Here is a 15,559-nt window from a genome sequence, read left to right on the forward strand (position 1 = left end):
ATGTAGGCTGCCACTTGTGATGGTGTCCTTAGCCTTACAGAAGTTTTTCAGTTTCATGAGGTCCCATTTATTAATTGTTGATGTCAGTGCCTGTGCTATTAGTCTTCTGTTCAGGAAGTTGTTTCCTGTGCCAATGTGTTCAAAGCTATTCCCCACTTTCTCTTCTACCAGGTTCGGTGTGTCTGGTTTTATGTTGAGGTGTTTGATCCACTTGGACTTGAGTTTTGTTCTGGGTGATAGATATGGATCTATTTGCATTCTTCTACATGCCAACATCCATTTTGACCAGCACCATTTGGTGAAGATGCTTTCTTTTTTCCATTGTATATTTCTGGCTTATTTATAAAAAAAAAATCAGGTGTCCATAGGAATGTGGATTTATGTCTGGGTCTTCAATTTGATTCCATTGATCAACATATCTGTTTTTTTCTAATACCATGAAGTTTTTATTACTATTGCTTTGTAGTACTGCTTGAAATCAGGGATGGTGCTTCCTTCATCCTCAGGATTCCTTTAGCTATCCTGGGTTTCAGATGGCTAATTGTATATAACCTCAAGCTATTGTATAAGAAAAAAATGGACAGCATAATTGCATTTCATCCAATCCAATTTTACCACAGGCCTTCTTAGGACATCACTGTTACTCAGAAACATTTGCTAACTGTGCTTACTGACTTGTCTTAGTTAGGGTCTTTTTTTTTTTTTTTTTGGTTTTGGTTTTTCAAGACACGGTTTCTCTGTGTAGTTTTGGTGCCAGTCCTGGATCTTGCTCTGTAGACCAGGCTGGCCTCGAACTCACAGATATCTGCCTGGCTCTGCCTCCTGAGTGCTGGGATTAAAGGCGTGCACCACCACTGCATGGCTTAGTTAGGGTTTTTATTGCTGTGAAGAGACACTGTGAACATGGCAACTCATAAAGCAAACATTTATTTGAGGGGGCTCACTTACAGTTTCAGAGGTTCAATCTGTTATCATCATGGCAGGGAGCATAGCAGCATGCAGGCAGACATGGTACTGGAGGAGTAGCTGAAAGTCCTACATCATACAGGCAACAGGAAGTCGACTGAGACCTTGGGCAGTATCTTGAACATATGAAACCTCAAAGCCCACCCCCCACAGTGAAATACTCCCTCCAACAAGGCCATACCAACTCCAACGAAGCCATACCTCTTAATAGTGCTACTTCCTATGAGATTATGGGGACTAATTACATTCAAACTACTACAACAACTAATGACTCTAGGGTGATGAAGATAAGTCTGAGCTGATCTTCTATGATCTTTCTCTTATTTCTTTCTATAGCTGGTTGAAATTGTACATCTTTCACAAAATCTTGTGGTCCTCCTCTTTCTCTTCTCTGCAGATTACCTTATTTATCCCATAGAAAATTAGAGTTCTCAGGCAGTGTTCTTTATTTTTGTTTGTCTTTTTTCCCAGATGGTCATTACTTTTTCATGAGAGGAGATATTCCTCATCTTGCTAACAAGTATCTTTGTCTCTTCTCTAGATCCTACTTTCTCTGAATTCCTCAGGGGCTTCCCTCTGTTATGGCCCCTTGCTTCTTTATATTCCATGTCTCTTCCTGGTGTAGTGTCTCTAAAACATATAAACACTTCTTCCATCAAAACCCACTCTATTTCCCTGAAACTTCAAGACAGAGTAGTCTAGACTTGTTGAATTCACTCACTTACTCCAGAGGCATGTATCAGTTCATTACAAAACCACTCCTGCTCCGTTCACACTATAAAACAGTCTCTTAGGATTGGGGACCCCAAAGCCCACTCCAGTACTTGCTCCCCACTCTGCATTCCGCATGACCTCACAAGGCAGCTGAGGATATTGGTTATGCATTCCTCCAAAAACTCCTTTATCCTCTGAATGCATGTCAGTTATCTCTGGATTCTTCTTTCCCCTCCTTGGGCATTCCTTCTAATTTTTCTTTGATTTGAGTATTAGATAGCCTCAATGATTTACTTGGTCTTTGACTTTCTTCTCATTTTCCATTCTTTCCTCTATACAATGTCATTCATACCTATCTCTTATTTCTTTTGTTTTGAGTGCTGGGATTAAAGCTATGTGCCTCCTGGCTTCCTATCACTTTATTTCATCACCTACAGGTTTTCATTACCACTCCAAATTCTGTATCTCTGGTGGAGATGTATTTCTTGGGTGTCATGTTGGTCAATCAACCATGATCTACTTACCTAAGTGTTCCCAAACCTCCCCAGCCATTTGTGCCCAAGTGATTTTGCTGAAATGCAAATCTGATCATACTACCTTTTTGACCTATGACTTTATTTTAGTGGTTTATTGTCTGATTTTTTTTTTATTGTTTGTGGGGTTTTGCAGGGCTGGTTTTGAGACAAGGTTTCTCTGTGTAACAGCCCTGGCTGTCCTGGAACTCAATTTGTAGACCAGGCTGGCCTTGAACTCATAGAGTTCTGCCTGCCTCCACCTCCAGAGTGCTGGGATTGAAGGTGTACACCAACCTGCCTGGCTGCCTGTTTTTGACTTATGTTTTTTTGAATGAATGTGCTGGAAGTTGTGGATCACCCCCATAATAAGTTATTATTATGTCTGGTTTAAAAGGTTCCGTTATTTCCTAGAGCCCTTCCATGGATCTTAATTAAGGATCTGTGATTTTTATTTGTTTGTTTTGAGATAAGTTCTCACTATGTACCCTTGGCTGCTCTGAAATAGTTCACTATGTCCACCAGGCTAGCCTCAAACTCACAGAGATCCAGTTACCTCTGCTTCCTGAGTGTTGTTGCAAGGCTTGCACACTGTGAGCCGCTCAGAGTCCTTGTTTTCAGTGTTCTCACTCGTTCAGGACTTTGGTGTCTGCTCTGCTCTAGTTGGTCTCTTGCCTTCCTCATTACTCATCTGTCTCTCCCTGATGCTCCACTTGTGCTCTATGTTCTAGTGCTATTAGTTATCTACCTGTAGTTCCTCCTCCCATTTAATCTTTTATTACTTTTGTCTTGAAAATTTTTCATGTATTTTTATCGTATTCCCCCCCACAACTCCTCCTAGACCTTCCCTACCTCCCTACCTACTCAACTATATTCTTTCTCTCTTTCAAAAAACAAAAACACGAAAAAGAAACATCAAAGCAATAAGACAAAAAATGCCCAAACAAAGCAAAATGAAACAAAAAGTCCACATAAATACTATTGAGTTAATTTTGTGTTGGGAACAGGGTCTGCCCTAGAGTGTGGTTGATGTATATACTGATGACACTTGTTTGGAGAAAACTGACTTTTCCTTTGACAATGGGTAGCAATTGCAGTTAGCTTCTTGGTTAGGAGTAGGACCCCATCTCGCTTGAACCTGTGCAGGTCTTGTGTATCCTGCCACAGTCTGAGTTCATATGTGCAAAGGTCCTGTTATGTCTGGAAGGCACTGTTTCCTTGGAGTCATCCATCACCTTTGACTCTTAAATATTTCTGCTTCGTCTTCTGCATAGATCCCTGAGCCTTGAGGGGAGGGTGTTGATAAAGACGTTCCATTTAAGACTGGGTAGTCCAAAGTCTCTCACTCTCTGCATATTGTCCAGTTGTGGGTCTCTGTGTTAATTTCCATCTTCTGCAAGAAGCTTCTCTGATGTGGATCGAGTAAGGTGCTGATTGATCTGTGGGTATTGCAGTATGTCATTAAGAGTCATTTTATTCCTGATTCTTTAGCAAAATAATAACCTTAGCCTTTCCCTCATCCATGATCTATCTAGTCTCAGGGTCTTGGCCACTTTAGTAGTGCCAGGTATTGGTTCCATCTCATGGGGTAAGCCTTAGATCTGATCAAAAAGTGGTCAAGTCCCTCCCGTAACACTTGTACTACTGTTGCACTAGTATGTCTTACAAGCAGGTCACTGCTGCAGATTGATTGCAAGGTTTGTTGTTGAGTGGTGATATTGACGGCCTACCTTACTTCTCCAGTGGCACGCATAGTTAGTACGTACCTTCTAGTACCCTGAACACTAGTCAGTAGGAGTGAAGCTTCTAGTTAGGCACCAGCTGAACTTTTCCTTCTTCTATGACATAAGTAAGTGTTGTCTTCAGCAACAGGGCCTTACCAGTAGAGAGCAACAAATAATCTTGGTAGCAGCCTGTGGTATTTTGGGGTGTGTGCCATGGGACTGCTTATGGCCTGCCATTTCCTACTTGTTATATCATTTCATTTACTGTTTTCTCCATGCAGTGGCCTCACCCACAAATACATCTACCCTGTTGACTTATGCTTATCTTTCTAGACCTGATTTCCATCTCTTTTTCAGTGACACCTTTGCTGATATATACACTGATAGAAATACTTGCTCTTCTTAAATTATAGCTGTACTTCATTTCTATTATATTAGAGACACACTACAAAATAATTATTTCCTGGCCATTTCTACTTTTCTATGACTTCTTTTTATTTGTCTATGGATGTAATATCAAGTAACTGACATGTAGGAAATCACTCAATAGCTTTTTTGTTGAGTATCTACTGTGTGTTATGGACTGTTGACAGCACTTTAAATGATCGTCAATGAGGGCAGAGGTGTAACTCAATAGTATACCTCTCCAACAGTTCTTTTCTCCCCTTGAGCTTAGTGTGTGTGAGGCCCTGGGTTTGATCTCCAGTACAACTGAGGGAGGAGATGGGAGTTAGGAACAAGAAAAGAAGCTGGCAGATGAGTTAGTGGGCTGTTTCCATAACCCAGGCAAAACATATCAAATGGCTCAGACCTGTGTGATAACAGTAGAGTTTGTAAAACATGATCAAATTCCAGATGTGCCTTGAAGGGCAAGCTGAAAGATTTAATTACCAGATTAGATATCTACAATGTAAGTAAAACAAGAGTCAATGGACTGGAGAGATGGCTCACCAGTTAAGAACATTGGCCACTCTTCCATAGGACACAGGTTCAATTCCGAGCACCCACATGGTAGCTCATAACCGGCTGTCCCTGGGGATCTCATGCCTTTTTCTGACCGACATGGGCACTGCATGCACATGATGCACACACATATATGCAGACAAAACACATAACACATAAAAACTAATTAATTTTTAAAAATTAAAACACAAGAGCCAAAGTCATGCCAAAGTTAGTCATCTGCCCATTTAGATAGATGGAGTTAACATTTAAATAGTATAAAGAAGACAAGAGGAATGATACTGGAGACAAGAGCAGGAGTCCAGCTTTATAAAGTTACATTTGGATGTCTGTTAACTCTCTAAGTGGAAATATCATATCAATGGACTATTAGGTAGGCAGTTTTCTACAGGGGCCTGAAGATCCTGGGGAAAAGTCTGAATTAAAGAAACAGAGTTTGGAGTCATTTGCTTTGTAGATCTGTGGTATTGAGTACTATAGTCACTAGTTACATGTGATTATTTAATTTTGAGTTAATTAAAATTTACTTTCATGTAAAGTCCAGGTCTTTGATCATTTTGGCCCTCAATAGCCACATGTGTTGGCTAGTGGCCATCGAATCAAACAGCAGGTATAGAGCATTTCCATCATTGCTGGAACAACTGTTCAAACCTCGCTGGGTTACTGAAGTCAAGGTCACTGGTGCATTGTGGGAATAGTTTATTGGAATAGTAGAGACTGCTTTATTTGAGTGGGTTCACAAAAAAATGGGAAGTGGTGAATTAGAGACAGCTAGTAAGGAAAATACTTGTCTTGTGCACAGAAGCAGAGAAATGTGACAGCTAGAGCAGTGAGCTCAAGAGAGTCTTTTTCCGTTTTTAAAGATAGGACAATATGCAGCAGAGATTATAGAAAACTATTCATGAAGGAGAGAAGATCTGGAATAGGCAAAGGAGGGTGACCTAGCATACAGGTAGAGAAAGAGATTGCCTTCTAAAAGTAGGTACAGAGGGAAAACATCTATGTGCACCTAGGAGGCACAGGAGCTGGGGAGGTATGGCCATGAGAAGTCCTTTTATGATTGGGGGGAGCATTTGCATCTCAGATGGGAAACAGGGAAGAAAAGGGATTTGAAAGGAGAGGAGATTTCAAATAGTCATCTTGAAGAAATAATGAGTGAACTAGGGACATGCAGTCAAACATCTATCCCAACAGAACTAAAAGGCTCACTTAAAATTAGTGGTTACCAGTTTAAAATGAGACATCAACATATTTGCATATTTACATGTAGCCACATTATCTACTGGTGCACAGTTAAGTGTTTGAATTGTGTTAGAGTCACAGGGAAAACCTCAGTAAAAAGGGAACCTCTGAACTAATACATTCTCATCCCCACTCCCCATCTTGCTAGAGATTGAACTTAGGCCTTCCTTTACTCATGCTAGGCAAGTACTCAGCCACTGAGTTATATCCTTAGCCCTTGAACAGTATGATGGAATTTGCTATTTGGAAAGAAAGCTTAAGGACCTTTGAGTGATGATAGCAACATGGGTTCAGAGGTATATGGAAGAGCAGAATGTATTCCTAGAAAACTTGAAAAATCACTGTTACAGGTTATATTCTACCAAAAATGCACTATAGTGACTACAAGGTTAGGCAGGAAGAACTTGCCTCCTAAGATGGATTTAAAGGTTAAATAAGCTCACTAAATGGTTTTTCTGTACTTCTAGATGCTGTTGATACTCATCAGTACAAAGTCCTCATTGGTAACCGAGAATGGATGATTAGAAATGGTCTTGTCATAAGTAATGATGTAGACGATTCCATGATTGAACATGAAAGAAAAGGTCGAACTGCTGTATTGGTGACAATTGATGGTAAAGTTTCCCTGAAATACTCTATGACACAATTGTGATCTCAGTCATTACTTTATGTGTCTGTAGGACTTCAACTATGAGTTTTATTCCAAAGAGGCTTGAATACAAAGTTGAAAATTAGCAAAATATGACTATTATTAACGAAGGATTTCCTTACCAGCTGTTGTGGCACATGTACTTGGGAGCCTGAGATAGGAGAATCAGAATGTTTTGAGTTAAACCAAGCCCTCTATGGCTTAACAAAATTCATTTCTTTCTGCACTTTTATTCTGCCGTGTTATTCTTCTTTCACCATAATCTGTTTTTCTGCTGTTCCTGTATTAGATGAGCTGTGTGGCTTGATAGCCATTGCTGATACTGTGAAACCTGAGGCAGAGCTGGCTGTCCACATTCTGAAATCTATGGGCTTGGAAGTAGTTCTGATGACTGGAGACAACAGTAAAACAGCCCGTTCTATTGCTTCTCAGGTAATGAATTGGTTTACTTAGTTATTGAGATGGCCACATGTGCCAACATCTCATTCTAAGTACACGTTTTCTTTCTTCCGTTTAATTGCTGAGAAAGTCACCTGACCTATTGTTTGCATTATCTTCAAGTAGCTATCCCTAACTGCTTCAAAACCATCATCATGGTATGGTAGAAGGAGCTTGTCTGTTACAGACGTAAGTGAAAAGGTATTCGCTTAGCTTGAGGGCTGTTTGAGTGACACTGCACACTGGTTTCTGGTGATGCTTCCTTTGAAATGATACACCGAGGTTTCAGCCATGCTGCCAGTCCTTCAACATCACCTGTGGTGAAAATGACAGCAGCTGCATGCACGTTCCTCTCTGATCCATTCTGGATGCCACCAGCGGGACTCTTTCCTTTGACCTACCATTATTCTTAACCGTACATGTGTTTCACCTCCAGAATTTTTCAATTAGAATGCCTTCTCTCCTCTTCTAGTGTGTATGTGTATAGGGGGTGTGTGTCCATGCATGTGCCACAGAATGCGTAGGTCAGAGGGCAAACTTGTGGGCGCTTGTTCTTTTCTTCACTGTATGGATTCTGGGGACTAAATTCAGGTTTTATCAGGCTTGATGGTAAATACCTTTACCCACTGAGCCATCTTGATGGTCCTCTTCTAGTAAATAACAGAAGGAATATGTGCGTACATTCTTCTGTAAGAATATGAAGGTTGTAAAGAATTTGTACGGGGGAGGGGGCGGAGCAGGAGCAGGGATGAGACGGGGATCTGTGGTTGGTATGGAAAATGAATAAATAATTTCTCAGTAAAGAAAAAAAAGAATTGGTACCATTTCCACATTCTCTGTCAAGTTCTCCTCCCTTGCTTTTATGTATGCATATATACCTGTATACAAATACATAGTTCTGCTTTTTCAGCACTAATTGGTTCATTTTATAGTTTATTCAGTAGTTTTTATATATAACAATATTTCCCAGCTCTTTGTTCATGTCTTAGCATATAAAATTATTTCATTCCTTCTAGACTGCTGCATGGAATTCTATAGTATGGATGAATTATAATTTATGTTACCATTCCCCTAGTGGTGGACATTTAGGTGGTTTTGAATTTTCTGTTTTTGTAAACAGACAGTAATGAATATCCTTGACATCTTTGGACATGAAAGAGTCTGTCCAGATATAGTTAAAAGTTGATTTTCCAGAGCAGATGATGTGCACACTTTGATGAATGCTCTCCCCCTGAAGACAGTATCATTCTGTACATACAGACAGTACACAAGATTGCTTATTGGCTGTAGATATGGCTCAGCCATTAAGAGAACTAGCTGCTCTTGCAGAGGACCTAGGTTTGGTTCCCAATACCTATTGGTGGTTCACAACCATCTTTTTTTCCTCACAACCATCTTTAACTCCAAATTCAGGGCATCCAGTACCCTCTTTTGACCTCTGTGAACACCAGGCACATGTCTGGTGTGCTTGCAAACACGCAGGCAAAACATTAAAAATATATAAGTATTAAAAAAGAATGCTCACTTCTCCACATTATCACTGGATATTTTCAGTCTTTTAAATGTAAACATCTGGCAGGTTAAAAATGATGGCGCATTATTCTAAGCTCAGCTTTGTGTATAGTGCTCAGCATTACTTCCTGAAATGAGTTGCTTTTCTTTGCATAGGTTGGCATTACTAAGGTGTTTGCTGAAGTTCTGCCTTCCCATAAAGTTGCTAAGGTAAAACAGCTTCAAGAGGAGGGAAAACGGGTAGCAATGGTAGGAGATGGAATCAACGATTCTCCAGCTCTGGCTATGGCAAATGTTGGAATTGCCATTGGCACAGGCACAGATGTAGCCATTGAAGCAGCTGACGTGGTTTTGATAAGGGTAAGTCCTGGAGCGGGCAGTCCTTACACACTAGAGTAGGTCCTGTGTCTGCAATCTGAGGAGTGGGACATTGCTGACATGGTTAGTGGTAGTGCTGTAAGGCACACTGTGTAGTGATCCTGCATGTTATGTAGTATTCAGTCCTTATACTAGCACACAATCCTCTTCCAAACTTGCCTCAAGGCTTAGCACTATCTGAAGTTCGTACTGACTTCACATTGTATCCCAAGGCATATGTAATCCCCACTGTACACAGTGACAAGTAGAGAAGTTCCTAGTGAAGTTAGAGTCTCACTAATATCACTGATCTCTCTCTTCTCAGAATGACCTTCTGGATGTTGTGGCAAGTATTGACTTGTCAAGGAAGACAGTCAAGAGGATTCGAATCAATTTTGTCTTTGCTCTAATTTATAATCTGGTTGGAATTCCCATTGCTGCTGGTATGTGACTTTTAAACAGTTCATTTTTGTGGTTAAAGTCATTAGACACCTATCATATTAGAAGAATTAGATTTAGTTTTGACCTTAGTTTTTGCATATACTCTGTTAATTTGGTGAGAGGTGATGTTAAAACCGGTAATGTTCAACAAAGTTCATTACAGCTTAAGAGTTTATAAATGTTTTGATATTTAAAAAAAAATTCAGCTGGGCCATGGTGGTGCACGCTTTTAATCCCAGCACTCAGGAGGCAGAGCCAGGCAGATCTCTGTGAGTTTGAGGCCAGCCTGGGCTATAGAGTGAGTTCCAGGAAAGGTGCAAAGCTACACAGAGAAACCCTGTCTCGAAATACAAAAAAAAAAAAAAAAAAAATTCCCTGCAATGTTATAATTTGAAAATTTTCACACATAGGTAAACATTGAAAAAATGGTACAGAAAATCTGTGCCTACACACACACACACACACACACACACACACACACACACACACACAATTAAAATTAAACATAAGCAGGGCGGTGGTGGCTCATGCCTTTAATCCCAGCATTTGGGAGGCAGAGGCAGGTGGATCTCTGTGAGTTCAAGGCCAGCCTGGGCTACAGAGTGAGTTTCAGGAAAGGCACAAAACTACACAGAGAAACCTTGTCTCAGGGGGGTTGGGGGGGAGGCTTTGATACAAAACTAAAAATAAAAGGACCGAGCAGTGGTGGTACATGCCTTTAATCCCAGCACTCAGGAAATAGAGGCAGATGGATCTCTGTGAGTTTGAGGCCAACCTGGTCTACAGAGTAAGTTCCAACACATCTAAGGCTACACAGAGAAACCCTGTCTCAAAAAACAATAAATAAACAAACAAATCTATTGAAACCAAATGTGTTTTGATATGGTAGCTCACATCTGTAATCCCAGCATTTGGGAGGCAAAGGCAGGAGGATAGCAGCAAGTTTAAGGCTAGCCTGGGCTACATAGCATGTTCCAGTTGTCAGAGCTACCATAGCAAGACATTGTTTCAAAAAACATAAATTGATAGATGGGCAGATAGACTGACAGACAAATAGATCTAAATTTTTAACTTAAAACAAAAACGTGGGCCAGGTATGATGCTGCATGCCTAATTTAATCCCAACATTTGGGAGACAGCACTTAAACAGTTCTCTGTGAGTTTGAGGCCAGCTAGGGCTTCATAGTGAGACCCTATCTCAAAAAAAGAAAATATGCAGAAAAAAAGAAAGGAAAAAGCATGTGTGTGTGAATTAGTAGAGTATGAGCTCTGGTACACTAGAGAACCAAAGAATATCCACCTACAACTATCAGGATGCAGCTGTTTCTCCCCGGGATGCACCCTAGGGAAATTCTTAAACGTGAGTAAATATGGACAAGAATATTCACAACAGCACTCTACTAAGGAAAAATTGACAACAACACAAATCTCCACAATCAAGAGGGTCAAATGCTGAAGAAATAAGAAAACAAATTGTGCATGTGTGAGAAATGTGTTTAGTACTGCCTACTCTGATCCCAACTTGTTTGCAGGAGTTTTTCTGCCCATTGGTTTGGTCTTGCAACCATGGATGGGATCTGCAGCAATGGCTGCTTCATCTGTTTCTGTAGTACTTTCTTCCCTTTTCCTCAAACTGTGAGTATGATGACTGCTCATATTCTAACATCCAGTGTTTCTTAGTATGTTTGATTCTTGTATTGATGGGGTATACCCAAGTAAGTGTGTGTGTGTGTGTGTGTGTGTGTGTGTGTGCATGTAAGAATGTACATGTGTGACATGTGTGTGGAGGAGGTCAGAGGTTGACACGGGGTGTCTTCTGTTTTTCTTTACATTATATTTTGAGGCAGTCTCTGACTGAACCTAGGGTTCAGCAGTTCAGCTAGACTGAAAACAAGTCCCCATTTTCTTCCTGCTTCACCTCCCGAGCACTAGGATCACAGGTGCAGGCCATCACACCCAACTTTTATGTGGGTGCTGGGGATCCTAACTCGGGTTCTCATTCTTGTACAGCAATCATTTTATCTGCTGAGTCATCTTCCCAGACTCTTAAACAGTTCTTAAGAATTACTAGGTAATAATTAATAAATATTGTGTGTGTGGTGGTACACACTTGTATTCTCAGCACTCAGAAGAAGGGGCGAGAGACTCACATTTTCCAGGCTAAGCTACATAGTAAAGACGCTATCTCAAAACAAAAAGGAAAAGCTAAGCAGTTGTCATTTTATGTAGTGGATGTATTACAGACATCAGCCCAGAAGGGTGAAGTATCGTATACTAGCTTTGAGAAGTGGGAGTTTGGTTTCTGTGACACCATGAAGTCAGTTTCAAGCAACTTTCTCAGCGGTAGACACCTTTGCATATCTCATACTGGGCAAATCTCCTTTTCTTTGTGCACACAACAAGCATCTAGTTAACATTCGGTTGCTTTAAACTTATGTCCAGTTACAGGAAACCGACTTATGACAACTATGAGTTGCGTACCCGAAGCCACACAGGACAGAGGAGTCCCTCAGAAATCAGTGTTCACGTTGGAATAGATGATGCCTCCAGAAGTTCTCCGAGACTGGGCTTGCTGGACCGGATTGTCAATTACAGCAGAGCATCCATAAACTCACTGCTGTCTGACAAACGCTCCCTGAACAGTGTTGTTACTAGCGAACCTGACAAGCACTCGCTTCTGGTGGGAGACTTCCGGGAAGATGATGACACCACGCTGTAAAAGGCCTCGGGGTGCTGCTAGCTGAAGTTCATGTGCACTGACACAGCACTTACGTTGTCATGGAAGGATCTCATGTCAGTCTCATGCTCTTATGTGCAGGATTCTACCTGAGTTGTGTCGATGGCAAAAGTATCTTCTCAGGGCAGGAGCTCTGAACCTGGCATTATCCAAAACAAATTCCCAGCAGTTTTTGTTTTACTAGGGACAGAGGGTAGAGCAGCAAGTTTAGAACAAACTCTACAGTTAGATTGCTGACCTGCTGCTAATATGGCAAATCATTATTTGACCAAAAGAAGTGCCCAAAGACAGGATGGCTAAAAATGTGAAGATTTGAGAGCGTGAACCTGAGGATATTCTTGAGCCTGTATCCTTGCCCCACTGGGGAGCAATGGCTTTCAAAGCACTGTACAAAGCATCTAGTTTAGAAGGAAAACAGTTGCGACTGTTTCAAAATGGATGTGCCTTATTTCTTGTGGGTTTGCTTTCACCTCATAACACTTGCATCCTTGTCCTGTAGTTCCTGAGAGCCTCCAGGGTGGCTTTTGTCAGCTTTCGAGTGAGCCAGGTTTCGGTGGTTTTTCCTTGACTAAAAATAACTGACCGTAGTCACTTGGAGTGAGGCAGGAGGACTGCAAGTTCAAAGCCATCCTGGGCTATATACACTAAGACTCTGTCTCAAACCATTTTTGTAACTGACAGTTTTTCTGAAATCTTCTCTTATTTCATTGTGTCACTCAGAAGACAAGGTGTGCAGAGTTCCCCACCCTTCTGTTTCTCTGCTGTTGTCAGAAATCTCACATTCTTCCCTCAGTTTCCCTAGCTCTGTGCTGGCTTTCAGTTCTCCTCTGCTGAGTCCAGCTTTGTTCAGAGTGGAGCCTATCCGTCAGTCCCCATCTAGAAACTTCACATGTGAGCCTCTTTCACTGAAAACCCGTCAAAGATTAACACTAGTATTTTAACACATATGGGCCATATCAAAGTACTTGAGTTCACTAAATTCTTCTTTTAGGACACAATCACTTGGCTGGTATATTATAATTTAATAAAAATTTAGTTACCTCTTATGTTTTAGATAATTTATCAAAATGATTTTAGAATACTATCGTACAAAGCTGCTTTTATCAAAGTACACAGCAAACTGTAATATAGAAATAAGAAAATCCCTGATTGATGATATGTTATAGTCAATTGTATTTTTTTCTTGTTCAGAACATTTGTGCTTATAAACAAACTCCTACTCTTTTATTTGCATGCCATACTTTAAGCCAATAGCACAATGCCTATGATACATGATTTCTGCCCCAAGAGTGTTCATTTCTCCTTTTTAGGTCACTATTGAATAAAAAGTCATTTTTATGGAGCAGAGTTTAAAGTGAAATGGAGAACAGTTTCCCCACTCCACCTCTCTTCTCTCTTCTTCCTTTACACACCTACATGTTTACACTCTTCAGTGCTATCTTTCCAGATTTGGAAAAGACCTAACTTCTATCCAGCTGTCGGAGAGACTTTTGATGAAGGTGCTAGTAATCTAGAAAGGCAAACCTGTTTTATTATGTTTAAACTCTATTGTAGACCAATCCCTCTGCCATCTTGAAAGTTTGAGTTTGAATATTTGTTTCTTAATTCTAGAGGCCCATCATAACATAACTCATTGACTCCTAGAAGAAACAGCTAATACTAGAGATGTACAATAGATTTTTCTTGCTCTGGACCCAAATTGAGAATAGAAGTCCCCCGGCTCTCAGCCAGTTACTCCTTCTTTTATGCATGTGTTATTGAGTCCTCCTCTTGCCTCCACATAATGTTATAGGACAGTGAGAATAGCATTTCAGTTCTCACTACCAGAAAAAAATGTGTTTGAGAGAAGCTCTATTCCTAGGAGAGCGGGTTCATTTAGAGAGGGGATCAAGCACACTGCCTTCAGTTGGCCACCCACTTTGGGTAATGAGTTACTGTTGAGAACAGGTTTTGTAAGTGAGTGTTCACATGTGTGTATACACACATCATATACAGAGAGAGCAGACAGACAGAAAGTGGGTTTCTATTTGCATCTGTTGGGAGGCTCTTAACCCTTTCTTTGCCGCTCTTCTGTACTCACCCAGCAACCATTCTCTCTGTCAGAAGGCATTGTGGACATTTTGTTGTCCAGTGCTGATGCAGACTCAGCTAGGGGGCACCTTTAACTTCACTATCCAAAGATGCCTTTTGAATTTAAAGATTAAAACACAACTAGAGAATTTACTATTGTAGTTTTAAAAGTATAGTTGTTGGTGTGAAGTAGAAATGTTGCTTTTCCTATTTTAGTATCGACCTTTTAGCAAGTTAAATTTGATGCCTTATGAACAAATAATTTTATATTATGCTTTAATTTTTTAAAAAATTATTCTTCATTCAGATATACAGAATGTTTGAAATAGCACTATAGACAAGATGTTTCCAAAAATGTGAGTGTGCATATCTTTTCTGTACACAGCTTAAAATCAAAAAGATGTAGTAGAGGATTTTTCCATTACTTGTAGATTCTGTTTTAAAATTATTTTTCTTAATATTTATTTTACTCTATGTTATTTTCTTTGGATGAGGCATCTGGTTACAGGTTATTCCTTTTTAAAAAACATACATTCCTGACATCACTCCTTTGGATTATTTTGTTTTCTGTATTTAAAAAACAATTTATTTACCAAATATAAAAATACAGATCTATACCAAATCATTGCCAATTTTTAAACTGACTTTCTTAAGTCCCTTGGTCTGGTATGAGTAACCAGATAAAATAGAAAGCATGAAGTCTTATTTCTCAATCACATGAGCTTTTTAATGACATTGATAATAAATGCCTTTTGTAGCCAGAACCAGGTGTCTCAACCTTGTGTTTTTGAAGAAATGTTTAACCACGTATTGTAAAACTTTGGTTAGTATCCAAAACAGGAGCGGACAACTTTGTGCAATATTTCTTTGCTGTAGTCTAGTTTGTTTTTTCTCATGCGCATGTAATTGATATTCTGCCGAAGATGTGCCTTCAACTTTATAATTATAGTGTTGTAGAAAAACAATGGTGTCAAGTGTCACTATGTTAAATCGTCCGGCTCTCTCTCCCAGCAGTTCCACACCACCCTCGTGTTCTCTGCGGTTCTTTGGATAGTGTTTGAACTGTAAATCCATGCTGTGCGAAGATCAGAGGTGGTAGCGCACATTCACTAGGAGGACAAAGTCTAGTGTCCTTCAGATCCCACTCATCTGCCACTGTCACTTAGTGAGAAACATGAATATGCATGGCCTATTCTTTGTGATGTCTAAGAAATTCTGGATATGATGTCTATCC

General features: G+C 40.2%; 1 protein-coding gene across 1 annotated transcript in view; it reads left to right on the forward strand.

Annotated features, from left to right (window-relative positions):
- Atp7a (ATPase copper transporting alpha) overlaps positions 1 to 15,277 on the forward strand; it is a 115,540-nt gene extending 100,263 nt beyond the window's left edge. Inside the window, exons 18-23 of the mRNA XM_059250328.1 lie at positions 6,589 to 6,735; positions 7,060 to 7,202; positions 8,877 to 9,080; positions 9,403 to 9,520; positions 11,051 to 11,153; positions 11,961 to 15,277. Coding sequence (XP_059106311.1) covers positions 6,589 to 6,735; positions 7,060 to 7,202; positions 8,877 to 9,080; positions 9,403 to 9,520; positions 11,051 to 11,153; positions 11,961 to 12,237 — 992 coding nt within the window. The 3' untranslated portion in view covers positions 12,238 to 15,277. The remainder of the gene's footprint in view (positions 1 to 6,588; positions 6,736 to 7,059; positions 7,203 to 8,876; positions 9,081 to 9,402; positions 9,521 to 11,050; positions 11,154 to 11,960) is intronic.
- Positions 15,278 to 15,559: the final 282 nt, after the last annotated feature.

Source organism: Peromyscus eremicus, chromosome X (genome assembly GCF_949786415.1).
Source record: "Peromyscus eremicus chromosome X, PerEre_H2_v1, whole genome shotgun sequence".
Lineage (NCBI taxonomy): Eukaryota > Metazoa > Chordata > Mammalia > Rodentia > Cricetidae > Peromyscus > Peromyscus eremicus.